Raw genomic sequence first — 27,428 nt, 5'->3', positions numbered from 1 at the left:
GGTGAACCTCTTAAACTAGCAACTCTCTTTATATGCAATGGGTTTGTCTTGAATGCATGAATGAATGGCCGACAGTGGCATGTGTGTCTGCAAATGTACCTTTAAGTGTGTACTCTGGGTATGTGTGTGTATGGGTGTTGCGGATATGAAATGGAGGGTGTGTATGTATTCCGGATATGTGTGTATGTGTTGGAAGTGTGTGTATGTGGTCCGGATGTGTTTTGGGGGTGTGTATGTACTCCGGATATGTGTGCATGAGTGTGTATTGTGCATATGTGTGTGTGTGTGTGTTGGGGGGGTGGGGGGTGTACCGTATGTTCCTTTGGATTGTCTGAAGTATGAAGTCGTAAAGATGAGAAGCTGCGCCCCCCCTTCTTTCTCCCACCTACAGTCATGTTTTTGAAGGCTTTGGATCAAATGTAAACATTACCCCCGGCTTTTGTTGTACGTTTATGTGTGTGTGTAAAGAAGGGTTTGCGAGTGTTCAGTGCCAGTAAGCTTGCTCCCCAAGAGCCAAAACCTTCCTTTCTGTGGCCTCTCTGAGCATGTGAATTAATAGCCGTCATGGCCGCTGACATACTTTGCCATTCTTTCAGAGAAAGCAAACCACTGTACCCTTGGCTGGCGACCCCAAGCTCAGGACACCCTTCTGAAGAATGTTTACTCTCCTGCACCCCCCTTCTCCCACCCACTCCCTCCCTCCTTCCTTCCACCCCCATTCGTTTCTGAAAAACAAAGGAGAGGAAAGTGGAATTCATTTGACTTATAGCCCCCTCTTGTGCTTTCTCAACAGTGACACGCATTGCTACCTTGATTATATCTATATGCGTGAAAGCTCTTTTCACAGACTTGGAGGTGGAGAGAGGGCAGCACACACTGTGCCTTATTCACGTTAACAGTAGTCAGTACCTATATCTCCCCTGCTCAGCAAAACTAAGGTCATGCATTTTTAATGGTGAAATGTGTGTGTGTGTGTTTGTGTGTGCGTGTGTGCATGTGTGCGTGTTTTTATGCATATATGTTACAGATCAAGTTTGTGAAGGAGCAGTTTCAGGAGACACAAAGGGAGTGGGTGCTGTTGGTCTGTTTGGGGGCATCTTCAGGAGTTGGACGTCTGCTCTTCGGAAAAGTGGGCGATCTCATCCCTGGAGTGGGAAAAATTTACATGCAGGTACAGAAATGCAGCCAGAATGTTCATTTATTTCTCTTGATTTTTTCACTGTTGGCTACTGTCATTACATAGTTTATATTAGGGATACACCAATATGGGAATTGTGGACCAGTGCTGATAGCAAATATTTTTTATGTACAAACATGTATGTCTGGCGATACATAAACATTTATAAAGATATGGAAATTGGGACTACTAGACTGTCTGGATTAGAATTACAGAGAATTATAGTTTTTATTTCTGTAGGTCTAGAAATGCAGTAAAATGAGTAAAATGCAGACTTTTCAGTGTAGTTGTTCTGTTTTTCAGAGAACAAAAATTATGATGTCAGCCTGTGTTTTGTCTGATGTCAATTATGTCATCATATCACTGTGCATCCCTGTTTTATTTGTTTTGATTTTAATATAAGTATATACATTTACATGTTTATTTGGAGATATATGATTCATGCAATGAGATTTTAAAGAGCTAAACAGACCCCACATTTTAGTTAAACAGAGCTTTATTGTCAGGTGTTTGCAGTGAACTGACAATTATGGTTTATTTCTCATTTGCTCATATATCTCATATAACTGAATCAGTAGTGCCCACATGTCCTGATACAAGGGTTTTTGTAGACTAGGAAGAATACAAAGAGTATAAAGTCTTTTTCAAGATTTGTGGATAAAATATAGTCAGACTTTTCCATGAATGATATCAAGTGTTAATCACTTAAGTTAGGTAAGTGCTTTGGTTTGCTTCCTTACCTTGTTCTTTGTGTGTGTGCATGTTTAGGTAGCCTCGTTTATGGTCCTGGGTCTGATGTCAATGATGATCCCGTTGTGTAGAGTATTCGAGGGGCTAGTGGTGGTGTGTGTGTTCATGGGGCTCTGTGATGGCTGTTTCATTACCATCATGGCTCCCATCGCCTTCGAGTTGGTAGGGCCCATGCAGGCATCCCAGGCCATTGGCTACCTACTGGGCCTCATGGCTGTACCAATGACGGCAGGCCCCCCTATTGCAGGTGAGTATCTTACATGATACAGTTCTGTGTGAGTGTGTGTGTCTGTAAGTGGCCAACTGTTAATAGCTGTATGCAATTATTTATTTATCTATGTATTTATTTATATATTTTAGTTATTGTTGGCCGTATTTTGTTTGATATATGGCCAACAGTAACAGCAGAGCCTCTTGAGAGTGACTCAACTAAGACTACAGGGTGAGATCGCTAAATACACCTCAGGACAAAGACACAGCATGAATATTTGTTCAGCTTCCACAGTCCCCCTTTGGTGTTCTTCTAAATTGTTTTAGATGGCACAAATATTAGGCGATGTTTATGCTTCTTAGTCGAGTGGCTTCCTTTTCAGACAGGCCAGATTCCATGATCTGAAGGCTGAGAGCGTGTAGCTACAGTGTTGGTGTAGTTACTCTAATCCATTACAATGACTAACTACTTCTCTCAAACTATAATGTGATTATCTACTTATTACTTCCTGGAAAAGTAATAATCTCCCTCATTACATTACTTCCAAGTTACTTCCCAGAAACGTATACAAATCTCTACCATTTGGAAAGTACAGGAGAAAGCCCAACAGTCCTTTTAGAACTGTAGTTACAAAGAAAAAGCTAACTGCAGGAAATGTAAATTAGAAAGCATGTCACAAGCTCTACCTTTACACGAAACCAGATGCAAACAGTTATACTTAAGTCAAACCAATTATTTGCCTGATGTCATTTAAAAACCTAGAAACTTGCTTGTAAAAACAGATCAAAAACAGCTGCCTTGAAATAAAATCTTCATGAATGAAATGCTTACAGAGCTGTTGCTGAACCCAAATTAAGTTAGACCTGGGAAAGTGAAGTTGAGTCACTCTCTTTTTAGTCACATTATCTACATTGTTTCATAACAGCATTACTAGATGCTTTGTGAAACTGTATGTCAAGGTTTTGGCAGTGAAATACTGTTGCCAACATTCATGCTGCACTTGTCACATTTACAGCCAAAGCTGCACAGTCAGCTATTGCCGTTTATAGCATGCTACATACAAGGACACGCACAGAGAATATATATAGACAACGTGTTATTTAAATACATTGCACATAATAAATGTTGTCAAGAATAGCACAAATAATGAAATTCTGTAACTGTAATGGGATTATAAGAATATCAACTGTAATGCATTCATTAATTGCAAAAAAAGAGTAATTAAATTACTTTAACTTCATGGCATTACCCTCAGTTGAGGCTGATTAGTCAGCACACTAGAGAGAGTCCTAGTGAATATTTTATTGCACATAGACACCAGACAGGTGACAAGCACGTAGATGATAAACAGGATTAACAGCTCCAATGTCACAACACAAGATGTTGTAGCCAAATTTACCTAAGCAGTTCTCATTACAGCATTACAGCACACAGAACATTTGATCTATGGTCATTATTTCATACATACGGATCAAAATCAGCCTTAGTGATTTCTCTTTTTGTTCTCAGTTTGAGTAGAGTGTCTCATGGTAAGGATTCCATAAGTCACATAAGACAGAGGAGTCATACCAGTTGTAAGGTAGATAGGAATAAGCTTGAATTCCACAAATGTTTTATAATTACAGTAAGTATGTGTTATCGTCAGCCTCCTTCTTTTTCCTGGCCATCAAACTTCTGTGTGAGAAGCGTGTATCCATTTGTCTCAACTGGTGCACAGGTTTGCCAGTGGGACTTGTTGACGACCTTGTGCAGATGAGCAGTTGAAAGGTTTTACCATAGATCAGTCATCAGCTTCCACAATGTGGTTGGGAGAGTTGTTTGAGTTGTCTGGGTGTGCTTGACTGGTAAAATCCACCGTTCTTGGCCCAAGGTGAGTTTTTGACAGATGCATATTTACTCATTGTGTAGAGGCGCTGGTAGGGAGTTATATGGGCATGGCCATCAGAGTCTTGTGGGATGGAGACCTTTTTTCTGTTGTGTGCAGAACACATTACTATGGAAATGCTGAACAGGGCATCAGTTCAGGACGTCAGGGATTTCGGCAGTCTTGTTGTTCAGTCTACCTCCAATTCTTTGTTTCCAGTATTCCAGAACATTGTGGTTAAAAAGCAGTGTGAAACCTTGGCTTGATTAAGAATTGGGCAGGGTTTTTTTTGCTCAGAATATGTGCAGTGAAAAAAGCCCCCTAATTATTGTTCAGTTCTGCCAAAACTCTAAAGTCAGTGGTTGCAAGGTTTAGCTGGTTCAGCTGATGATATCATCATCCTTACCCGTAAAAACGTATTAAGGTGAATAAGTAATAAATAAAACTATACAAAGTATGTTAGATTTACTCCTGAAGCAGTTCACACTTGAATGGTCCTTTGTGTTTGTTTATCTTTCATTTTCATTCAGGTTAATTTTGCAGGAATACCTTTGCTCTTTTGTTTTCTAGTCACCTCCAACCCATCCATCTGCCATTACATTAAAGTATAAACATACTTTTTATAGGCAAAAACTTACAGAAATTGGCTGTAAGTAAATTCAAGTGAGAAGGCTGAGACCTTTCTGAATATTTCCTTTTGTTTTCTATAAGGATTTTCTAAGCAGCCAACTGTTTTATTATAAATTGTTTTACATAGTTTTACATACATAAAAAGTCTTACATAGTGCCACCCCTAGTTGTCACACTGTCAAGATTCGGTTTACAACTGCCCGGGCTTATTTGTCTTGGCTTTCAGTGCTAACTTGAAAGGCAGCGACACCATTATGAAAGAGAAGTTCAGGCCAGAGAGGAGTGGAGAAGTATCTGCAGTTTAGCTTAGGGTCTCTGTGGAGATTCAGGAGTGGTTGACTATAGAGTTTAAAGGAAGGAGTTTATTGTCTGCAAAGGCCTGTCATGTCTAGGAATGCTTTCATTTATTCTGGGTAGTGGGAACAGGGGCATTTTGGATGGCAGACAAGCCCTTGTCCTTGAGACATTGCTAGTCAGGAGAATTGATGTGACTTAACAAATTGTGAAACTGTCTGGAGTCTCTTTTTCGAGGTGTTGTGGCCTATATAACTCAAAGGCACAAAACCATTTGGTTTTCTGAGAGAAACTGACAGGGTTGTTGGGGAGGCAAAAGGGCCGCAGCCCTGGCAGCCAAGTTTGCTCTGTGTAGCTGTGGTAGACGGGAACAGAGGAATTAATGTGGGCTCTGCATTCCATGACAGCTATATTCGAAGGCAGTTTGCATCAAATGGTGGTCATACTAATTAGAAATAGGACAGCCAGAGAAGGTGAGAAAACCATGAAGAGACCAGAGTACACCATTAATCAAGAACTGTACTTAGAGCTGAGGTACATAGTGCAGTGCTAGGACACAGTGACTGCTACCCACTTGCCTGACCAAAGGTATCTTAAGATAGAGAAGGAAAGAAAGAAAAGTGATTACAGCAAAACATTTCTGAAAGAGGATTCATCAATGCAGACAATGAGATCAGGTTTAGGGTGAGGTCTAATAAAAATCACATTTTTGAAAATAATGGTTCCCAAATTGTTCTTGGCTCAGATGTGTACAGTTCTACAAAGCGCCTTGAACTGGTAGAACTTGAGGAAATATCCGTTCTTTTGGAGTCTTTGATGGCACCTTTTTAGCACCTTTTATTTTTAAGAGTTCTGCTGGTTGGAAAGGTTAGACAATCACATTTAGTAAGGAGAAGAGTAGCAGGAACAAAAAAAGTATTTTTGGGTGAGCAAAACGTCTTTTTCTAATGAAATTGCCATTCAGTAAGTCTGTGATGGTAATATAAGGCTTGTTGCAGATACTTAAAAGTTAAGTATCTGCATTTAGGGTTAGGGCCTCTGGAGATTCAGGAGTGTTTGACTGTAGAGTATAGGAAGGAATTAATTCGTCTACAAAGGCCTGTCATGTCTGGAAGTGCTTAAAGTTATTCTGTGTAGTAGGAACAGAGGCATTTTGGATGGCAAACACTTGTCCTTGAGATGTTGCTAGTCAGGAGAAATGATGTGAATTTATGCATTGTGAAACTGTCTGGAGTCTCTTTTTGGATGTGATGTGGCCTATATAACAAAGACAGAAAACCATTTGGCTTCAAGGAGTATGCGAGCTAGCGTGGTGTTAGGGTTACAGCAGGGTACCTCATTTATATCTTGGAACTTGGAAATCTTGAACAAAACCCCACTCATCTGGATTTTCTTATCGAAGAGATGAGTATATTACATGGGCTATCAGGGCAGGGAATTACTATATCTTTCTTTTTCTAGAGGCAGCAGCAGAAGCAATATCAGTTAGTGCTTACCCAAATAGAGTCTGAGAGAATACTGCCTGATCTTGGCTTAATTGATTTAACAGATACTATGTGCCGAGATCCGGATAGCTGGGGTTGCAGCACCAGTAACCAGAAGAAGAAGTTATTCTGATGAAAACGTAATTGTCCTACTCATCTCACTTAGGAAATCACAGTTGTACCTTTACCAGAGAGAGGTCTTTTAACAGTGAGTTTAGAAACATAAAGTAGTGTTTTGTCAACAGGCAACATCTGGCCACTGTCCTTCTTGTTTACAGGGATGTGACAGGTATATAACTGGACTTTGTCTTTAAATTTTGAAGTCCATTTACTGCTCTCAGTCGTCTATCTATGGAATGTTATCATCTCAGTCAAATGTAATCTGGAGGGAACTGTTAAAATGATAGTTCGACTATTTTACACATTAAAGTCTGTGTCTGCATCAATAGAAAAACATTGCTGATTGAAAAACTATGAATTTAATAAAAAAAAAAAATTGGGTATACCAAAAAGAAACTCATAAAGCAGGATCTCCTATCCTCTGTTGTAGTTTTGGCTGGCAGAAGAAATGCTGCTTTTTAAATTTTATGCAAAGTATTTACACGATGGTATTCACCACACTGTTGGATTAAGGCCCTCCAGGCCTAGAACTGGACACTTTCACTCTGTAGCATTGTGTCTTTTGGTTGGTAATGTTTTTATTAAAGCAATCTTCACAGTAACCTTCAACCTCAGCCTATAATTTAGCTCTACTTAGAAACATGTCATTGTGCATTAGGTGCAGACAAAATGAAAGCCGATTTAGAGCAAATCCTGCTGTGGTAAAAATAGCTGGCATATGTTACTCTTTTATAACATTTTAACACAATATTTGTGAGCCTGATTTTACTTTTAGTTTATTTTTTTCGATTTGCATGACTATTGGAACGTCTCTTTGGTAAGGATGTACTTAAAGCAGAAAGAAAAACTTTCTTTTGCATGCTTCTTTTACAAAGTAACTACCCTACACGTTTTTGTCAAGTATCTGCTGCTCCTTGCCTGAAGTAGTATTTTTTCCACATTCTCAAAACTAATAATAAAACATCAATATCAAAACAGTCAAAATGAAAATTCCATAGCTAAAGGGAATTGTAAACAGGTATTGGCGCTCCCTTGATATGGACATTATATTGCTTTTTATAATCTTTAAAAATGTGTTTTTCAACTGAGATCTTGTGCTTAAGTGTGTCTGTGTCTGTGTGTGTATGTGTGTGTGTGGGTGTGAGAGAGAGAGAGAGAGAGAGAGTGTATGTCTCCCCCTTGTCCACAGACTGCTTTATATTTTGTTCATACCTGGCTGTTTGACTGTATGATGTACTCTTACTGTTAAAGAATTCTCCTATGTGTGTATGTGTGTGTGTGTGTGTGTGTGTGTGTGTGTGTGTGTGTGTGTGTGTGTGTGTGTGTTATGTGAACATACATCTTCTCCCACATGATTGAGAGTGTGAGAGAGGATGAAAGCATACTTAAGATTAATTAAACACAAATCAGATTTTGAGTAAAAATGTTGAACAAGAATTTGATTCAGTCTGCCAGCTGGCGGTACTTAAGTCCTACAGAGTATGAGAAAGCACACACATGCATGGTGCGTAGGTTTTCCAGTTTATGGGTTCATTGGGCCAGATATAGATTTATATTTGAGAGTAAATTCCAAAGCTTTGACTTTCACCTTATTTTGCTAAGCTAGTCATTGTAGCCTTTAGATGTACCCCATACATAATGCTTTTTCTTTGTCCTCACTGACCGAGTGTTGCACTTACACTGGAGCTGCTTTTGGAGTATGACATATTGTGTCAGATTTGGAACATTAGATGGTTACTTCTTAGAACTTCGTCTCCAGCTCCAGGATATTAGGATAATCTATGGGGCGTCAAGAGTTCTTCAGAGAATTATTCAAAGCACAGCCTCCCTAGAAGGTTTGTTTTTGGTTTAGATTGGCTCTCATTTGATTTTTCTTCCAGATACTTGGCAACCTTCTGAAACCCCTGCTATTCTCACAACACATTTGTTCACATTAATGCTCCATCCCCTGCTGTGTACAGTATATATATCACAGTCTTTAAACTTTTAATGGGCCATTAGACATTTGGCTGAGTTTGTATTTTTAAACTGCAAATATCAGTTTTATTCATGTTAACTTTAGAAGTCAAGTTATTACTTGCATTTGCTACACTACAGGACTTCTGCAGATATATAAACCTATTTATTAACCTTTAAATAGATTTTAAAATGTTTCTAAAAATGTCAATTTTTTGCTGTTATAGGTTTAATTATGGTTGACTTTCAACATTTTGCACATTTAATGTCAATCTGTTGGAATAAAATAATGCATACAAGATTTGACAATATGTACGTTACTGTGTGGAATTATTTTTCCTCTGTTTAGCTCCTAAAACGGAATTAAAATGTATGTTTTCTAGCCGCACTTCCAACATAATTTCAAAGAGCTATGAGTAAGAAATTCTTCTTATTACAATACGCCATTGTTTTATCATTTGGCAATAGCTGTGACTTTTAAAGGTTAAAGTAGGTTGACTAGGCAAACTAATTAACCATCATCACTCCATTCACCAGCACTCTCGTCACAGTCTGGTCTGGACTGGTTTTTACCTCCTGAAGTCTTGCACAAAGAAAGACCACATGATGGTATAATGACTAATTGAATTGAACTGAGTGGCCTTTTAACTGGCCTCTAAAACCCGTGCCTCAGGGCAGAGAAGGTTTGCACTTTCAAAACTTGTTCATAGTTAAAGATGACCAATGACCAGTGTATTTATTTTGTGTAAAGTTCACATTTCTGCAGAAGTACTGGCAACTACTGACAGTTGTACCTTAATTGAGAGCATTAGCATCATTTCAGTTTAAAACTTTCTTTCTCTCGCCCCTTCCTCACTCTTCACCCCCCATGCTCCCACAGGTCTTCTTCATGACTACTTTGGGAACTACCATGTGGCATTCTATCTGGCCGGTGTGCCCCCGATTGTTGGGGGTATTGTGCTGTTTTTTGTCCCATTGGTGTACAAGCGTCTTCAGAAACGTCTGGCTGAAGCCTCTGACCCCAGCACAGACCGGATGTTGAAAAACTGCTCCAATGGAGACATGCTGCCTGGATACACAGACATGGAGACACACATATGAGCCTCATACCTACAAAAAGTCTTAGGTTTGTACCCCAATCAGTACATGAGTAAAAAGGATTGTTGCTTCTGTGAAACAAAGCAAAAGTAGCTTTCCAAATAAGAAGAACTAAGTTCCTTTGTTCCCTAGAGAACTCAAGACAGTTTAATTAGTGCATCCAGCATCTATCGTCTTGCAAACTGAAGTTTGTTAGGCTCTGTTCATCTCATCTGATGTAGTTTTGATCTAAACTAAAATCCTCAGGCAGAAACTGGCCAATTTCAAAGCAGTACACATGCTGTCAACATATTGAAATGAAATTTTAAAAAGGGCAAAATAAAGTAATCTGTTAGAATAAGAGCAATTTTAGTCATCAAAGTATCTGGATCAGTGCTGGTGGCCAGTCAGGGGTAAGATTCCCAAAACTAGAATGATACTTGGAAGACATTTTATACGTTATGTAACATAATATTTAGTTTTCCTGAGGTTTGTGAACAAATGGGAATGGACAAATATTGCACCAGCAAAACAGTAGTGCCTCATTTTGAAAAAGCTATGAGAGTACAGTTTGTATATTTTTCAAAATCTAGAGTGATAAATTAAATCTATTTAAGGATAAACAGCAGTTAACCGGTTGTTTAAAAATAATTGAATACATTCAGATGACATCGTAATGGGCTAGTTTAGGCAGTTATTACAGACTGGTTTTAATATACAGGGTCTCTATAATTGGTCCAACAGATATTTCTCAAGATTTACATTGAAGATTGTTCTGAATGATAAAACATTTTTTCAGTTACTAGGTTATATGTATAAGTCACAGAATTTACACCAATATTATTTTAATTACTCTTTTTCTGCCTGTGATATTGTACTATATGAAGCATGTCCTTAACTCATAGCATAAGCTAGCTAGGCTGCAGTATATATTGTTTCCCATGCTCCCCTTCTACACTTAAAAAGAAAAATCTCTATTACTTTCCTTCACTCTCTGTCTCTGCAGGAATTCACAGTTCACTCCAGCCCTGCTCATTGTGTGGATGTTGATGTTGTCACGTGTGTGCATATGTGTGGATGAGCTTCATTGATCTTCCTCCTTAGATCAAATCAAATCCCCTCTCTCCCCTCTCTCTACTTTTAATACAGGAGAAGAGACCTGCACATCAAAGAAAAAAATCCCCAGCCTCCCATCAATCCCCCCACCCTCCACCATCCCCATAACCATCACCACCACAGAGGGATTTTGGAAAGAAGGCTCGGAAACCCCTCCATCTTCTGCAGTGTTTCCTAGAAGAGAGCTGAGTGATATACGGCTACACATTACAAGGTTTGAGGCCCAAAAAACATTTGCAAGCAGCAAAAAAGGAGCAAGCATCACACAATCCAAAACACTATGAGTGGCTTTAAATCAGAGGAAAATCAAAGTCCTCCATGATTTTACCCAAGAAAGTCTTCACACCATGGAAAGAAGGGGTCGCTGTGTAGCAACAGAGATTTTCATTCCCCCCAGAACTCTTTTTGAAGATATTTCCCTGTTGTTTCAATTTTTTTTTTGTTTAAAACTTTTTATGCTTACATTTAGGGTTTTTTTTTTTTTTTTTATGAAACGTGGTATCTCCTCCCCAGCCACTGGATTTTGATGACCTCTCATGTGGTTTTGAGATTATATGAAACAACATTGCAACTACACTACATGCCACACTCAAATGTTACAGTAAAACTGCTTTTTAACCCCTTAAACTGACACATTCTCATAACTCTCATAACTTAATTATTAGTTACAGAACAGTAGCTTCACAATAATAAATAGTAAAAAAATACTCATTAATAAATCTTTAGTTTACTAACTGAATAATAACCTTTAGTTTAAGGGGTTAAATGTGGACTTAGAAAGGTGACTTTCTAAGCTAAGTCTTTACAGATTGCTACAAACCTCAGCCAAGGGTTTTACTATGCAGTAACAAAACTCTGTCATACTGTGCTGACTTTTTAGAGCCAGTCAGTCAATTGCAACACTTAGTGCCAGTGAGCTATGATAATATAGCCTTAATTCATTCTTTAAGGGACCTACCATATTTCATAACCTGTTCTGTGATTAGGATAAGCAATGACAGTCATAGCCTTCATAGGACAAAAACTATCACTACAGATGCATAAAGTGTGAGATTTTTACGACTTTTGTTTGATTTCTTTGTATCTGATTTTATCAGCTTTCATTTATTTGTTTGCAAACAAATAACAACAGCTCATATATTGCAGTAGGAGCAGGGCCTTTCTAATGATTTTGAGGGATCTTGCACATTCTTGATCAGTAAAAAGAAAATAGAGCTGCTTTTTATGTTTGAGGGGAGTGAAATTTATTGTAATGGAATAACAGGAGGAGTTTTCTAATGTGTCTTGCAAAGACAATCAGAATGAGATTAAATGGGTCTGTATATGAATGGAGATTCTGAAGATAGACAGTGATTCATTCATGACTCAGCAAAAACGTACGGGACATGGATTGCTTCTGGCATTGTGATATTTTAGTGTTACACAATGTCCAAAGTGGACGTTTTGTAGGTCAGTATTATGCTATTCGAAAAATGATTTTGGAATTTCTTAAGATATGTTGTTGTGCCCACTTTTAGGTGCTTTTTTCTGTTCATGCTTGGCTTCTATTTTATTTTCATCACACAAACTTAATGTGAAATTCTTTCATTGGTCATAAAAACATCAGAACAACAGAAATATAACTTGCTTTCACTTAATCATATACAGTGTATTATCATGGGCCAGTATAATCAGTGTCAGTAAATGTTCTTTGTTTCAGATCATTACTATTAACATTATTGGCCACTGTGATGTTGTCATGGACACCTGTCTGTTAGGCTGGCTTTACAAAGTGAAACTTCTGTGCAACGTCAGTCACTTGAAACCTGCATGAAACTAAATTTAAACAAAAGTTTCTGGCAATGCACTTGAAACCTCTTTGACACTCACAACAGTTGCAATTGTCTCAACTTTGTGTTTCATGAAACAGCAAGTCACACCAGTAATGTAAAATGTGATCATGTCAGACTGCAGGGGGGGCTTCAGTCTCTGTCCTTTTGCCCTCATACTGCACAAGTGCCCTCTTGTTCATTATGTATACTAATTGTATTTTATATTGCCTTCGTAACTGTTCAGGATCCTTTTTACTGAGACACAGCTGGCTTAGCCTCAGCCCAAGAATAGAGCTAGTGAGTCTGTTCGAGTTCCACGTGCTTCCACATGCTCTTGAGTGCCCTCCCCCTCAAATTTCACCACAGTCAGTTCTGAACTTTCATGGATGTATACATCACTGCAGCAATGAAAATCCTGCTGATAAAGTACCAAACATTTCTGTTTAAAAAAGGCAAGTACCAGCATTTGTTCTGCTGGTAGTCTGCTGTATCGTGATCTACATAGCTAGGTTATCTTGTCATAAAATTCATATAAAGATGTAAATTGAGGCTCAGTAACACATTGCAAATAATTTTTATCAAAATGATACAATATATGAAAAATACTAGCCACCAATGGAATTATCAAATGTTTCATGTGACTTTGATCATTTTTGAATTGCTGTGTGTAACTGTTGTATAGTAATGATGTTTCATGCCATTCACAATCTGCAACTTGTTGCATGAAATTTTCACCATGTGAAGGGAGCCTTAGAGCTATGCATCCTCAACTAGGTCTGCTGCATACATGCCACCTGATCACTGGTATTAGGAAAAAAAGCCAAAAGTCAGTCACAATTTAAACCAAATTGCCTCAGTAGTTCCTCTTCAGGTTTATTCATGAAACAGTGCTGATGTTCCTGAACTACTGGAACCACATACCTCTGGAGTAGACTCTTAAAAGGAAACCAGTTGAGTTTTGATCTGTTGATGGAAGGACACTATAGTTTCACACTGAAAGATTGAATCAGTGAAAAAGAACGTTTTTTTTTTTTATAGGAACAACACAAGGACACACATACCTCAGAAATCTACTAGTTAAGATATATACTGTCAGTTTTACGATCGTTGTGCACTTCAGCCGTTTTGCATTTACCTGCTAGGATTCAGTAATTGCAGTGTGAAGAGTTCGAGCCTCAAAGCAAATGATCCTCAATACAAGCATCTCTCTCTCCCCTTCCTATTTGTTCTCTGCCTCTCTCAGCCTGTATTGAACTGTTTGCAATTCTGACTGTGGGGAGACCCTGAACAGATCCTCTTTTAAACAGCATCTTTTTACTGCGAGTAGATATAGATGTCGCCATAGTGACAGATCTGAAGTTGTTTATGGTGCCATTCGTGTCTGGTGTGTGCGTGTGTGTATGAGTGATCCCCAATGGCAGTTTCCGCTTTGTAATCTTTCAGAACCTCAGGGATTTTGCTTTGAGAATTTTTTTCTTCATGGTTGGAATTTGTCACATTCCAACCTCACTGGGCCAGTTTTGAGGCATCCATTTCAGCACATGCTATGATGGTACAGCTACTTAGTTGCAGACTGGCATTTAAATGTTGAAAGTGATGACCTGTAGATGGATCAGAGTCATTTTGTGCAAGATTATAGCACCGTTTCTTTCCTTGTGCCATAACATCAGCTGAGCGTTTCCCAGCCCTTGTAATTACCCTCTCTTGTCACCATAGTTACAGAATGTTGCATCCTAGCTCGGGTTGTCTTCCATAATTTAACATAATGTAGTTTCCGCCAAATCGTATGTGTGTGGATGTATTTGCGTGTGCACCTAATTTCATTTACTTATCCTCTGTCTTTTGTGATTTGTTCTACATTCTGCAGATCATGAGCATATGATGTTTTCATTTTCAAAGTGTGACAGTGCATTCAGTTCCATAATGAAACTTCCCCCTCTTCTTACCTCATATGACTGGATTATTTGTTTCCTGTTTCAATCAGTCAAGCTTTGCAGATCAACATGCAGTGTGATGCATAAGTCAGAGAGCACCCTTCATTTATTTCCAATCTAAATGTCCATTAAGTACAAGTTATTAGTTTTTCAGGAGATATTTTTGAGGGATATCTGTGTTGACAGCAATTGTTTTCCTCACTTGTTGGCTTTCACAGTCATGTTTATTATCATATCATAGGTCTTACAATCACAATAAAGATTGTCTTACAATCACAATAAAGGTTCTAACGTTTAACTGGCGCTATACAACCATTAGAGTGTGATGAGTAATGTTTGTTTATTTGGTGTTTATTAACACCTTGTAGAGGGCACACACACACACACACACACACTAGCTAAGCCTTCTAGGTCAAGGGGGTTCTGTAGTCTATCCCAGCAGTCAGTGGGTGGAAGGTAGGAAACACGCTGGACAGGTCGCCAGTACATCGCATGACCCTTTAGAGGGCAGCGATGAGTAATGTTTGTTTATTAGATTTTTTGTTAATTACGCCTTTAGAGGGCAGCAAGGAGTAATGTTTGTTTGTTTGTTTGTTTGTTTGTTAGTCGTTTATCACCTTCAGATGACAGCGGTGATTAATTTTTGTTGATTTGATATTTATTATCAGTACCTTTAGAGGGTGGCAGTGAGAAATGTTTGTTTACTTGATGTTTGTTAATAACATCTTCATTGGGTAGCATTGAGTAATGTTTGTTTATTTAATGTTTTTAATAACACCTACAGAGGGTAGCATTGATTGTTTATGTGAGCTTGAGTTGTTCATGTCGTCAGTTGGGAGCTTCTAAGTATCGGCATCTAGAAAACAAAATAGCTAATGAATTTGGCCATTTTTAGCATATACTTTATTAGTTATTACTTGCATAGGAAATAGGAAAATCAAAGGAAAATATGTGAAAAATTACAGGCTTTCAAAACTGTAGTTGAAAACACTGCTGCCAGATAAACAGTACCTAAAGAATGGAAACGGTGGACTGAACAGTTAATTATATTTAGTTGTTGAGGCTTTCATATAATTTTGTTCTTAAATATGTTTTTTTTTTTTTTTTTTTTTGCTTTTTTATGCTGGAAACTGAGCTTGTAGTTAAGGGTTTTTTTATCTGAATTAAATTACGGGTGATCTCTGACTTTTGCACATTACTTGTTATGTATTTTTTATATTAGCCAACAACTGATATTACTGCACTGTAAGTTACAGTGTCTCTGTTCTTTCTGTCTCCATGAATATATTTGCTAAAGCTGATTACATTTAGGACTACATATTATCCGTTTTTAAAGGAATGGCTTGCCCACTTGTGCTAATGTGGCTGACCGTAAATGAAACCCAATAGCAGGATGTTAGCAGGGTGTAATTTGCATAATGCTAATTAGTGGATGTTTCATTTATTACTAGCCTTTTGACTAAACTTTTTTCCCCCCTTTCTCACTATTACAATTAGTAGTTAATTAAATATGTATGAATAAGCCAGTGCAGTGTAAACTCCTCAGCATGTCTCACATTCAAAAATCAATAAACAGTTGCAGTATCATTTTGTGAAGCTCAGTGGTCACAAAACATCTTAAGTCAATTTTGGCCTTGTGTTTTTTTTTCTTGACCTTAACTTTAGGAAACTTTTGGTAAAATATTAAACAAATCATAATGGCAGACTGAGTTTTACGCTCCATGTCGCAAAATTCATATTTAAATTTGTAGCTTTAAAGATGAATACTTAAGATGTAGATGCAAGTGGCCACAGGAGTCCAAACAGCTTTAAATCTCACCTTCACAACCGTGCCTGCTTTAAAAAGGGCCAGTAGATACTCACCATTTTGTCAGCAAGTTTATTGATTAGTAATTAATTGATTATGGATTATATTTCCACAGATCTGATGGACTTTATTATGTACTGGTAAAAAGGAATGTACGGAGTGCAGAATCACATATATGCGTTTATATATAAAGATAACATTTTTATTTTTTTGTAATCTTGTACATATTTAATCATCCTCTATACTAAACCTATAGCTTTATGAGCACGCCAAGTTTTTGCTTTGTAAACCTGTTCTTTTCTAATGAAAATATATGACAGACTGTAATGATGAACTTATAGGACTGAACACACTTTTTGTAGAACATAGGCCAAGTTTATTGATTAGTGTCTAAAGATGCTCCCAGAGTGACCCTTTAGTGTATGAAAGGGCCATTACTTTCAGTCTTACATATGAACCTTTGTTGTTTGACTTTACCACTTAGTGATGATATTTTTAGCAACACTTACTGTTACTTACTATATAAAGAGTCACACCATTTTCCCTGTATAACAGCTATTTACATACTGTAATTAAGCCTGTGAATACGTTAAATATGTGAGTATGACTAGCTGGTAATCTGGACATATACCCCCTCAGAAAGATCAATACACAGACACAGAAATTGAGGGATGTGTTTTGTTTCTTTAAGCAATATTTACAGGGGGATGAAATCTACATGATATAGAACAGAATTATTACATCACACAAGTACCGGATAAAATGAATGATTAATCACAGCGTGTCCGTTCAACGTGTCGCTTTTGTTTTCTTTTACAGCCTCTCTACATGTCTCCTTTTAAAGCCTCCACCTTTCTTTCCTTTCATTTTTTAGTTTCTGCATATTTGTCATTCCTTTTTTGATTAAATCAAAGTGAATTAAAAGCATTAAATTTATGCTGCTAGATACATGGAATTTGTGTTCATGTGAACAGTACTTTTGATTACCTGTAATAAACATAATTTGTTTTTTTTTGTTTGTTTGTTTGTTTGTTTGTTTTATATCTTAAACCGACGTCACACCACTCTGTTTTTCCTGTAAATGATCTGTACTTTAGATCTTTTTCCAATTTGCATTTGTGTTACAATAAAGTATGACGCTGAAAACTATTTTGTCACGTCAATAAAATGATATTTCTCTTATATAAGTCTCTGAAAACTTAATTAAAGAAAATGGATCATTTTTATGTTGTTTTTGGTGTTTTTGACTTACATTGTGATGATGTGTCTAATAAAGGATAATAGCACTGATCTATAAGGGCCAAACATTTAAATATATTTAAATAATATATGTAAAAAAAAGAAGTAATTAGCTCCTTTGAAGGGTCAGTTTTGGCCCAATCCTCTTGGAATCAGTTCCTCAGGGTTACAAGGGTCCCTTTCTTCGACTTTTCAAAATTCCCTATACATTTTCAGTGGAAGATTGAAGCCCAAGCAAAGGCACCTTCACCTATTTTAGAAACCAGCCTTTAGTTAAGCTGGCCGTATAGGTTCATTGTATGTGTGCTTGGCACTTTGTTGGCCGATGAGGTTAAATTCTCCTTTCATATCTCCCTTCGCTCTATTCATGCTTTATTCAGTGCCGTGTGCTGCCACAGTTCAATATGCATACGATGCTGCCACCTTCATGCCTCGCTGTGGATATGGTATTCTTGGGATCAGATGTGCAGCCTGTCTTTCTCCAAACATGGTGCACTTTTTTTTGTTTCATCGGACCAGAGTACATTGTTAAAAACACATTGTTACTGCTGCTTTCACATCACCTTGCAACTGATTTTGAGTGACTTGGTTTTCCTCTGAAGCTTTTTTCATTCATGTGTTGTTTAATAATGTTACCCCTGAGAACTTTAGGATGCTCCTTCACCTTCACCATGATTGACGATGTCTTGTGAAATGACACTGAGTGCAATTTGTATGAGAACATTTTTATGCTTATTATAAAATAACATTATAATATGCAGAACATGATTTTTTGTATTTTAACACGTATATGTGTATTTTATTATAGTGTCTGAACACTTTGAGGTTAAAAGACATTGGAAATATATTAACTATAAATTAAAGATTCTTTCCCCCTCGCTCTGGAAACACACACACACGTGTGTGTATAGTTTCTGACCCTCTTTTCAACCATGACCTAAAAAAAAAAAACAAGGGCCAATACCCCACCACCATCAGCAGCCAATCCTGGCAGAGGAACACGGACATTTCCAGCCAATCCCATTGCAGGAGGTGGGACACTCCCAGCCAATCCTATGGACACAAAGGTGCATCTTAGTAACAGGCTGCTGCAGAGTGCAATGTCACTAGTGCACCTCAAGATGGAGCTACTGCTCTCATATCCATAATCGGGCAATAACAGTCACATTAAAATGCACTTCTGCTCAGATGCACCTTTCTCTCTGACAAGATGTAGATATGTAAGCAACAACTGCACAATTGTATGCCTCATAATCATGTAATGCTTTAACAGCCTTAAGAGAAACACAAAACCTTTCATTTCGGGGAGTTTATACTAAAGTTTAGTGCCACATAAAGGGCTGGAAAATATTTACTGTCAATCTTTCAGTTGTTATTATCATATCACCATGATCATAAAACAATGTCTCAGGCCTCAGGCAATGTATTCATACTCACATCATGTAATAACTTCCTGTAAGGGAGCTGTTAGAGGCATTAAGCTATTCAGACGTCTGGTTCCTATCCCACCTGTGAACAATTCTGACTCAGTAAGTTTCTCAAGACTGACTCATTTAATATCAAACCACATCTTAACCATTTAATTATAAAGAATTTTTGCAAAATTATGCTTTACCTATTATTTTGGAAGATATGTGTTTTGCTCAAGTCTCACGGAAAAGGAATGCTTTAAATTCAAAGAAATCTCAAATGCCAGCAGATGCTTTTCTTCTGTGTTTATTTTTGTCTTTAACCAGTCAGTCAAGTTACAGCACTTTTTTGACCAATGATATTTTATTGAAACGATTAACCAATTTCATATCACTGTAAAGTAAAATTACCCCCAGCAATGCTCATTTGTTTCAGTGCGATACTGGTACAGCTCATTATAGTCACAACACCACAACCTAACAAAATAAGTTTTCTTTGGGGACTATTTTGCCTGACACTGTGCCAGAGGCCATCAGGCAATGTATTCATAACCATTTCATGTAATATCTTTATGTGAAGCAGCTTTTTATAGGCATTAAACGTTTCAGACGTCTGGTTCCTATCAACACCACTGTGAACAATTTTCAGTTGTTTCAGTTGAGTTCAACTATCTTTTTCTCCTTTCTGTTTCATTTTATTATATTGGGGTCCCAATATTTGATTTTATTTTTATTTTATTTTGCCGATTCAATTACTAATTTGATCTTAATTCTATACTGTTTTTATTTATTCAACTATACTTTTTATCATTTTTTGCCTTTACTTCACTGTTTCAAATTTTAGTTTGCCTTATTTATCCTTTTATCAATAAAAATGAAATTTTATTCACTGGTTTATTATCTTGGTTTTATTAGCTTTTCTTTTCCCTTAATTGTTCTCTTATTTTTTCCCCATTTATCTTGTTTGTACAGTTCATTTCTTCTTTAATCTCTTGATGCTGTAAATGCCTGATTGATTCATTCATTCATTGATTCATTCATTGAAATCTTAATAGTTCCCCTAGAAGTGAAATTTCTCTGTAAGTTGGACACCCCTGCAAGAGAGTACTTGTAATCCAGTAATTCCAGTAATTCCAGTAAATGGAAACGCGCCAAGTTTTCAGCCATGATTAATATGTTTTATTAGTGACTTCACAAGCACCACAGTAAAATAGTCAATTTGGAATGTATATTTATATGTGCATATCTGAGTCGGTGAGTCACTTTTCCACTATTCTCTAGAAAGAACTCTTCTCACATATCGTGGGTAATTTCTAAGAAAGTTGCCATGATCTCAGCAGCCAAATTTAGACATCTGTGATTGAGACACATACACACTGTAAACCACTAAGCCTTCCAGCAGTGGGTTCAGACATATGGAAATAATTGCGTTAGATTTTACTGAGCTCTTATGTGGGGGCGTCTCACATATGTTTAGTCAGTGTGTGATTCATATATGTCATTTAAAGGATTATTCATTTAACTGTGGAGTGAATTTTGGAGTGAAAAGGACAGACCTGGCGGTGCGTCATATAAAACAGAAACCTAAAGGCCTGTCTGAGCCAATGTTGGAGTGTGCCCAGTAGCAGCAAGAGGTGATGTAAGCGGCGTGATTGATAAAGAAGGGAAAACACAAGGAAGTTCTCTACATTCCCCATGTTTGATGCAATGTAAGAGCTTCCTCATTTATACAGTGCCCTCTGGGATGAAACTTTTTGCTCTGTGGTTTGGATTAAAGCAATACTGTAGAGAAAACTCAAAGTTACACCAGTTATCATGCAGGGATAGATTACTGACTGGGTGAGCCTCTAACTGCCAGAGGCCTCTGGGGGCCTGTAAGTCCTGCTGGTAACTAGTGCCACAGTTTTCGAGATGTCAATGCTGAACTATCTTCGGAATGTTCCTTGTGGTTGGGAATGGTGTGTTTGTACCTTTTCTTTGAACGTATGACGTAGCAGCAGTTGTGGCCAGGACCCATCTGCTGGTCCAAATTTTTTCTACGCACATCTAGAAGAATATTTCAACCAGATTGCACTGTAGTCCATGTAGTCACTGAATAACAACGCCTAGTATGGAATAAACCTGGGGTTTGAAGGGGTTGAAGACTTTTTTTCCATAGGAATGAATGGTGGGAGTCTGAGGACAAAAGTTTGACCTCCCCTTTTATGTCACCATAGTAGAAACACCCAAGCAACCACCCAGGATACTAGAGCAACTACGTAGCAACACTCTGGCAACCACCTGGAACACCACCACAACCACCTAGTAGCACCCTAACAACCATCCTAGCATCTTGCAACGCCCTAACAACCTGGAACACCTCAGCCACTTCCTGGCAACCACCAGGGATACCACAGCAACCACCTACCAGATACTTCAGCAGCCAATTAGCACCATTATTTTTATTTTTCACTGATTTCGTTTCTATTTCTCTGTATTTTCAGAGATTGATTACTGTAAGAGTGCAGGATGTTTAATAGCCATAAACAAGTTTGTTAGAATTAAGGTGTCTCTTCTAAGATAAAATGTCAGTTAGCTACAACATAAAGACATAAAGACAATACACTCCAGGAGCCACACTCCAATGGGATAACATCTGGAAAACTGTCCTCAGAGGTGACACAGGAGGACAGTCTGAGTGTAACCTGAAGCAAATCACCATCTGTGGAAACCTCAAAACCCTCTCATCTGCCTGAACTGCAAAACCCAGAGCCAGAGCCAGTCACACTGCCCACTGAACCAGATGACAAACCTGAAAATTATGTGCAAACGCAGCCCTTGAGTATGTGATGTACGTGGTCTTCAGAGCAGACGCATTACCTGACGACTAACAGCCTAACAGCTTCCACTTATTACTAAGAGTTCACCTAGAGCACTGATGATGCTGAGTCATGCCCTGATGAGACATGGAGAATAAGACATGATGAGTCATACTGTGAGGATGAGTTGAAGAGAACTGAACATTCTTACATGTAGGGAAAATATGAACCCATAAGCATTGGAGTGCCTTTCAGTCTTAGGCCTGGCTCAAGTTAATCAGTGATTCACAAGAAGTAATCTCACATTTCTATAAAATTTCACCAAAAATGAACTAATTCAATTTATGACAAAATTAAATTAGATTTACCTGACTAGGCAAAAGGCCCTCTCTATATGGTGTCCATTTTTCAAATTGTTTAACAGGTTTTCTCAACCTTCACCTCACCACTTGTAAGTATGTCACATCTACGTTACACAAGTGGTCACTCACAGCAAGTGTTTGGCTCTGAGAATGAAGTACAAAGAAACACAGAACAAAGTAGTGTTACAACAATGTGCACCTTAAATTCTTGTAATGACATTACAGACTTAATTCTGTTACTTGCATTATTTATACATCTCAAACAATCTCAATGATCTTCTTGATGCATATGAGACATATGCTTCCTCTATATAGATTATCCACCTGTCTTTGTATGTAATTTGCGCATGCGTGTGCTACCTGCGAAAGCGGACTTCATGACTTCTGTTGTGATTATGAGTCTGAGTGTGATGGTTTTGTAGGAGTCTGACGCATGCGGAGCAGGCAGTGGTTGAAAAGTTTAATAAAGGATAATCCAAAAACGAAGTACAAAAACAAGCAAGATTACATACACTGGCAAACGGGGCAATGCAGGTTAAGCTAATTCAGAGTGCACTGTTTCTGAATAACTACAGCTTTACCAACTGATAATGTCACTTGTTATTAAGTTAAGTGATACTTTTTTAATCCCACAACCAGGGAATTTCCACCTCCGCATTTAACCCATCCATGAAGTGAAACACCACATACGCACACTAGTGAAGACACACACACTAGGGGGCAGTGAGCACACTTGCCCGGAGTGGTAGGCAGCCCTATCCACGGCACCCGGGGAGCAATTGGGGTTAGGTGTCTTGCTCAAGGACACCTCAGTCATGGACTGTCGGTGCTGGGGATTGAACCGGCAACCTTCCGGTCACAGGGCCAGTTCCCTAACCTCCAGCCCACAACCCACAAGATATTTATTTGAAAGATACTAATAAAGTAGAAAAAAGTCCCTGTTTTCAGCTGTTCTCTGATTCATTTTACAATCTGTGTGAACATGTGGAACAAAAATGTATCTAAGGTGGCTTAGTTGTAATGCCGTTTAACAACTAACCCTGCAGCGTGGAGGCTGTACTTAAGCCTAGCTAGTACTTGCTGGCTTGTCAACTGCTTCAAAGTGATGCTATGTTGTCAGCAACAAAATGGTGATTAAAGTAATGTGTAGAAAAAAATCACTTACGAGGAGGCTGTGGCTAAGAAATGTGGTCAGAAGCACACACTGCTTGACCTTGTAAAACAATATAAAAAGTCTGAGTTAAATTTTGTCCCGTGTTAGGTTGTGTTCCCCCGCACTCCCCTAGTTAATAAACTGAGAGAACACCGTGTTTGTTACCATGTGCCAAGTGTTATTTAACATCCTGTATAATCAGACATGGTCTGACGTCCAGCGGATCTTTTTTTTTTTACAGCCCAGCTGAGAATGCAGTCCCATTTTTGAATGTTGGCTCCTCTTACTGATCTTCCTCATGCTCTTAGGACAATAAGGACTAGGATGATTCCATGGGACCTGGAGAGGCAGGGGCCCTCATAGATTCTGCGTTTGTAGGCTTACTGAAAAATTCATAATCGAAACACATTGATTAATATGTAAAGACCAGTTGCAATGGGACTCTCACAGGATGATGCCATCAAAGCACCCAGATCTGGCTTTCAGAAAGGATTGGTGGAGAAACATGAAAAAAGAGCAGCAAAAACAGGAAAATACATCAGAGACGAAGGATAAACAAATGTGTTTGTGGACACTTTACTGATCTTGTGAAGCCTTTGGAGGCCTGGTTCCAAGTATTTGAGCCACCTCAAGCTTTGTGGTCTGAGGCTTCCCAAGCCCCCTAGCAGTCAGAGGCCCCTGGGCACAGGCCCCAGTGGCCTGGTCAGTAATCTCTACTTTGAATATTATATCTAGTCATGAAGAGTTTTACTTTTGAGAAGCAGCAAAAATTACATTTATGTCTACATACAGTATATTGATATGCAGTCATGTTGATTATATTCATATTCACAGCTATATAGGTAGGTAGGTAGGTAGGTATACAGATAGATTTTGTAGTTCTACAATTACAGACTGTAGTCCATCTGTTTCTCTGATACTTTATTAGCCCCCTTTTACCCTGTTCTTCATTGGTCAGGACCCCATGGACCCTCACAGAGCAGGCACTATTTGGGTGGTGGATCATTCTCAGCACTGCAGTGACACTGACGTGGTGGTGAGTTAATGTGTGTTGCACTGGTTTGAGTGGATCAGACACAGCAGTGCAGCTGGAGTTTTTAAACACTGTGTCCACTCACTGTCCACTCTATTATATACTCTTAGCTTGTCAGTCCACCTTGTAGATGTAAAGTCAGAGACGATAGCTCATCTACTGCTGCACAGTTTGTGTTGGTCATCCTCTAGTCCTTCATCAGTGGTCACAGGACGTTGTTGGCGGTTGGTGGACTATTCTCAGTCCAGCAGTGACACTGAGGTGTTTAAAAACTCCAGCAGCACTTCTGTCTGATCCACTCAGACCAGCGCAACACACACTAACACACCACCACCACATCAGTGTTACTGCAGTGCTGAGAATGATCCACCATCAAAATAGTACCTGCTCTGTGAGGGTCCATGGGGGTCCTGACCACTGAAGAACACGGTAAAAGGGGGCTAATAAAGTATCAGAGAAACAGATGGACTACAGTCTGTAACTGTAGAACTACAAAGTGCACCTATACAGTAAGTGGAGCTGATAAAATGACCACAGAAACAAGGAGGTGATCATAATGTTATGCCTGATCAGTGTATATCTATGAATGATATATACATGTATATATACACATAATGCTATAAATACAATATATATACAGTATATATGACGATATACAGTATATATTTGATGTAGCTTGAATTATGAAGCTTTAACAAAATGAAGAGTAATGAGTTTTAATGTTGTGACAGGTTTTACTAAAGGAAATGAAGCAAGGTAAGGGGCCTAGCTTCATTTCAGGGGGCAGTAGCTTCATGCTCTTTTGAGTCTTGGTTCCTCACACTCATGTTCTTAAGCTGGGCCTAAAATCCTAACACATTTCCAAGAATATCTCAAGAAAAAGTGTCTTCTTAAGTGTCACAATGTCTTCTTAAACAGCAGAACTGCTCAGACCTCGGTGCCCTTGAGTGTGTCGATTGTGATCTTACCTAAGAACAAATCCCAAACAAGAAAACTTTGGTAAAAGTCAGAATCTTCATGAAAACTGCGTAAATGGGTTTTAAGAAGAAATTTCCTCATAAGAATGGTTGAGGAATGAACCCTGAAGTTTCTTCCTCATGCTCTTCGGCTGCCCTTGGCTTGGTCATCAGCCTCTTTTGAGCCAGTGCATCTGAAAATTAAATGCAACTGAAACGTCCCCAGCTGAACCACAACATCATTACTAACTAACTAAAGAAACTAACTAAAAGAAAATAACATGTTTTAAAGAAATGGGTGGAGAAAACCTCCACAACTAAATGAACATGCTAATCTTGACATGTTAAGTCTGTTTTTTTTTAAAAGATGCTTTTGTTTCAGGTTGGAAGGCATAAACATCAGCCTAGTGCACTGCATGATTGAAGAGCCATGAAAGCTTTTTATCACTTTACTTCGGTCAGATGGCCGGTCTATTTGTCCTGTTTTCAGGTCGTTCTTGTTTTGGTTTAGATAGCAGGTTACGCACAAAGCAGCCGAAATCTTTTCCGCAGACGCTTGTTCTGTTTGGGATTTTAACTCTCTCACTCCAAACCAAACAAGCCCACCAGAGCACTTCCTGTCACACAGGAACTGATAGTACTGTTCATTGGTATCTTTGTGCAAGTGTGGAAATATTATTCCTTCAGTTCCTCATTCTCACACAACTCGCTAACACATGTGCCTCGACATAGACACACAAAGGTTTCTTTATGGTTCAGGCTCAGACGCAATGTATCATTAGTCACATTATGTAGAAGTTTAAAAATAGTTTTTGGGTCATTCTACAGAAACGGCCACTTATTTGAATCTATCCATAGGAGTCACTGGGGTAACTGGTAGTCATTGGTGTTACACGTAAGAAAGGCAACACCAGGGACATGTTTAATGAAAAACGCATTTTATGAAATGGCTGCTACAGAGCATCAAACCACATGGAATCTCCATTAAAATATATCGTTTAATCCATTTGTATTCTGGCTTTTCACAATTGCCTAAAATAAACTAGGTCACAGCAGTGACGTCAACTAAAAGCTTCATATGAAATCAGGAGCTAAATGAGAAAATTTCTGATAACTGAAAAGACACACTGGACTTTCTTCATAGATCTTTAGAAAACAGGTGAAAGGAAGTCAAGTGGTGTCATCAGTGTGATTTTTATTTCAAAATAAGAGATTTATTGTTATGCAGTAACACCAGTGACACGACTCCTGGGGACCACAACTTTTATTATATATCTTATATTATTTATTTGACATTTGTTTCTTTATGCAATTTAATTCATCTATTTTATAGTCATGTATAGATTATTGCAGTTAAAATTGCAGAAAACCATTCTTTTTAACTCAAAATATGTCAGTCACCCTTTAAACATGACTGTGGGGACAAGCACTTCTGTGGTACCTGGGATTCTATATAATTGATTTAAAAACCAATATTAAATTGGCAACTCAAGAAGGTGTAATTGTTAAAATTACTCATTGTTTTATTTTATTTGGACATTTCTGTAGAATGACCCTTTCACATTAGCATATCTCATTTACAATCCATTGAAAGGGAAAATAGGGTGGCACGGTGGTGTGGTGGGTAGCGCTGTCGCCTCACAGCAAGGAGGGCCTGGGTTCAATTCCCCAGCCAGGTGACAGGGGTCCTCTCTGTGTGGAGTTGCATGTTCTCCCCGTGTCTGCGTGGGTTTCCTCCGGGTTCTCCGGTTTCCTCCCACAGTCCAAAGACATGCAGTCAGGCCAATTGGGCATGTTAGACCCCTGGGTGTGTGTCTGTCTGTCTGCCCTGCGATGGACTGGCGACCTGTCCAGTGTGTATACTGCCTTTCGCCCAATGACTGCTGGGATGGGCTCCAGAACCCCCCACAACCCTGAGGGAGAAGTGGCTTGGAGAATGAATAAAAGGGAAAATCAAAACTTTACTTTTTTTTACGGAACCAAAGCTTCACAACATTGTTTGAAAGAATCCTTGTTACCACTTTTATTTTAGAGACTGCACTGTGCAAGTTTATTTGATCAAATTGAAGGACGTAGTATTTCTGAGTCTCTGCTGTGGGTTGCTCTGTAAAGCCTGAAATGATATACAATAGAAAGAAATATAATAGTTTTAAAGTCAGAGGTGTTGATTTGGGTTCCATTAACTTTCATTACAAGTTAATAATGTTTTTCTTTTCCCTTAAAAGAGAAAGTTACCACTTTGGAAAT

The 27,428-nt window shown here is 38.4% G+C and overlaps 1 protein-coding gene across 1 annotated transcript in view; it reads left to right on the top strand.

Moving 5' to 3' along the window:
• slc16a2 (solute carrier family 16 member 2) overlaps positions 1-17,413 on the top strand; it is a 52,402-nt gene extending 34,989 nt beyond the window's left edge. The window contains exons 4-7 of the mRNA XM_017709745.2: positions 1,028-1,171; positions 1,946-2,174; positions 9,367-9,612; positions 10,713-17,413. Of these exons, the coding sequence (XP_017565234.1) occupies positions 1,028-1,171; positions 1,946-2,174; positions 9,367-9,587 (594 nt within the window). The 3' untranslated portion in view covers positions 9,588-9,612; positions 10,713-17,413. The remainder of the gene's footprint in view (positions 1-1,027; positions 1,172-1,945; positions 2,175-9,366; positions 9,613-10,712) is intronic.
• Positions 17,414-27,428: the final 10,015 nt, after the last annotated feature.

Source organism: Pygocentrus nattereri, chromosome 14 (genome assembly GCF_015220715.1).
Source record: "Pygocentrus nattereri isolate fPygNat1 chromosome 14, fPygNat1.pri, whole genome shotgun sequence".
Lineage (NCBI taxonomy): Eukaryota > Metazoa > Chordata > Actinopteri > Characiformes > Serrasalmidae > Pygocentrus > Pygocentrus nattereri.
Note: the sequence above shows the minus strand (reverse complement) of the source record. Positions and strands in the feature narration are given on the sequence as shown.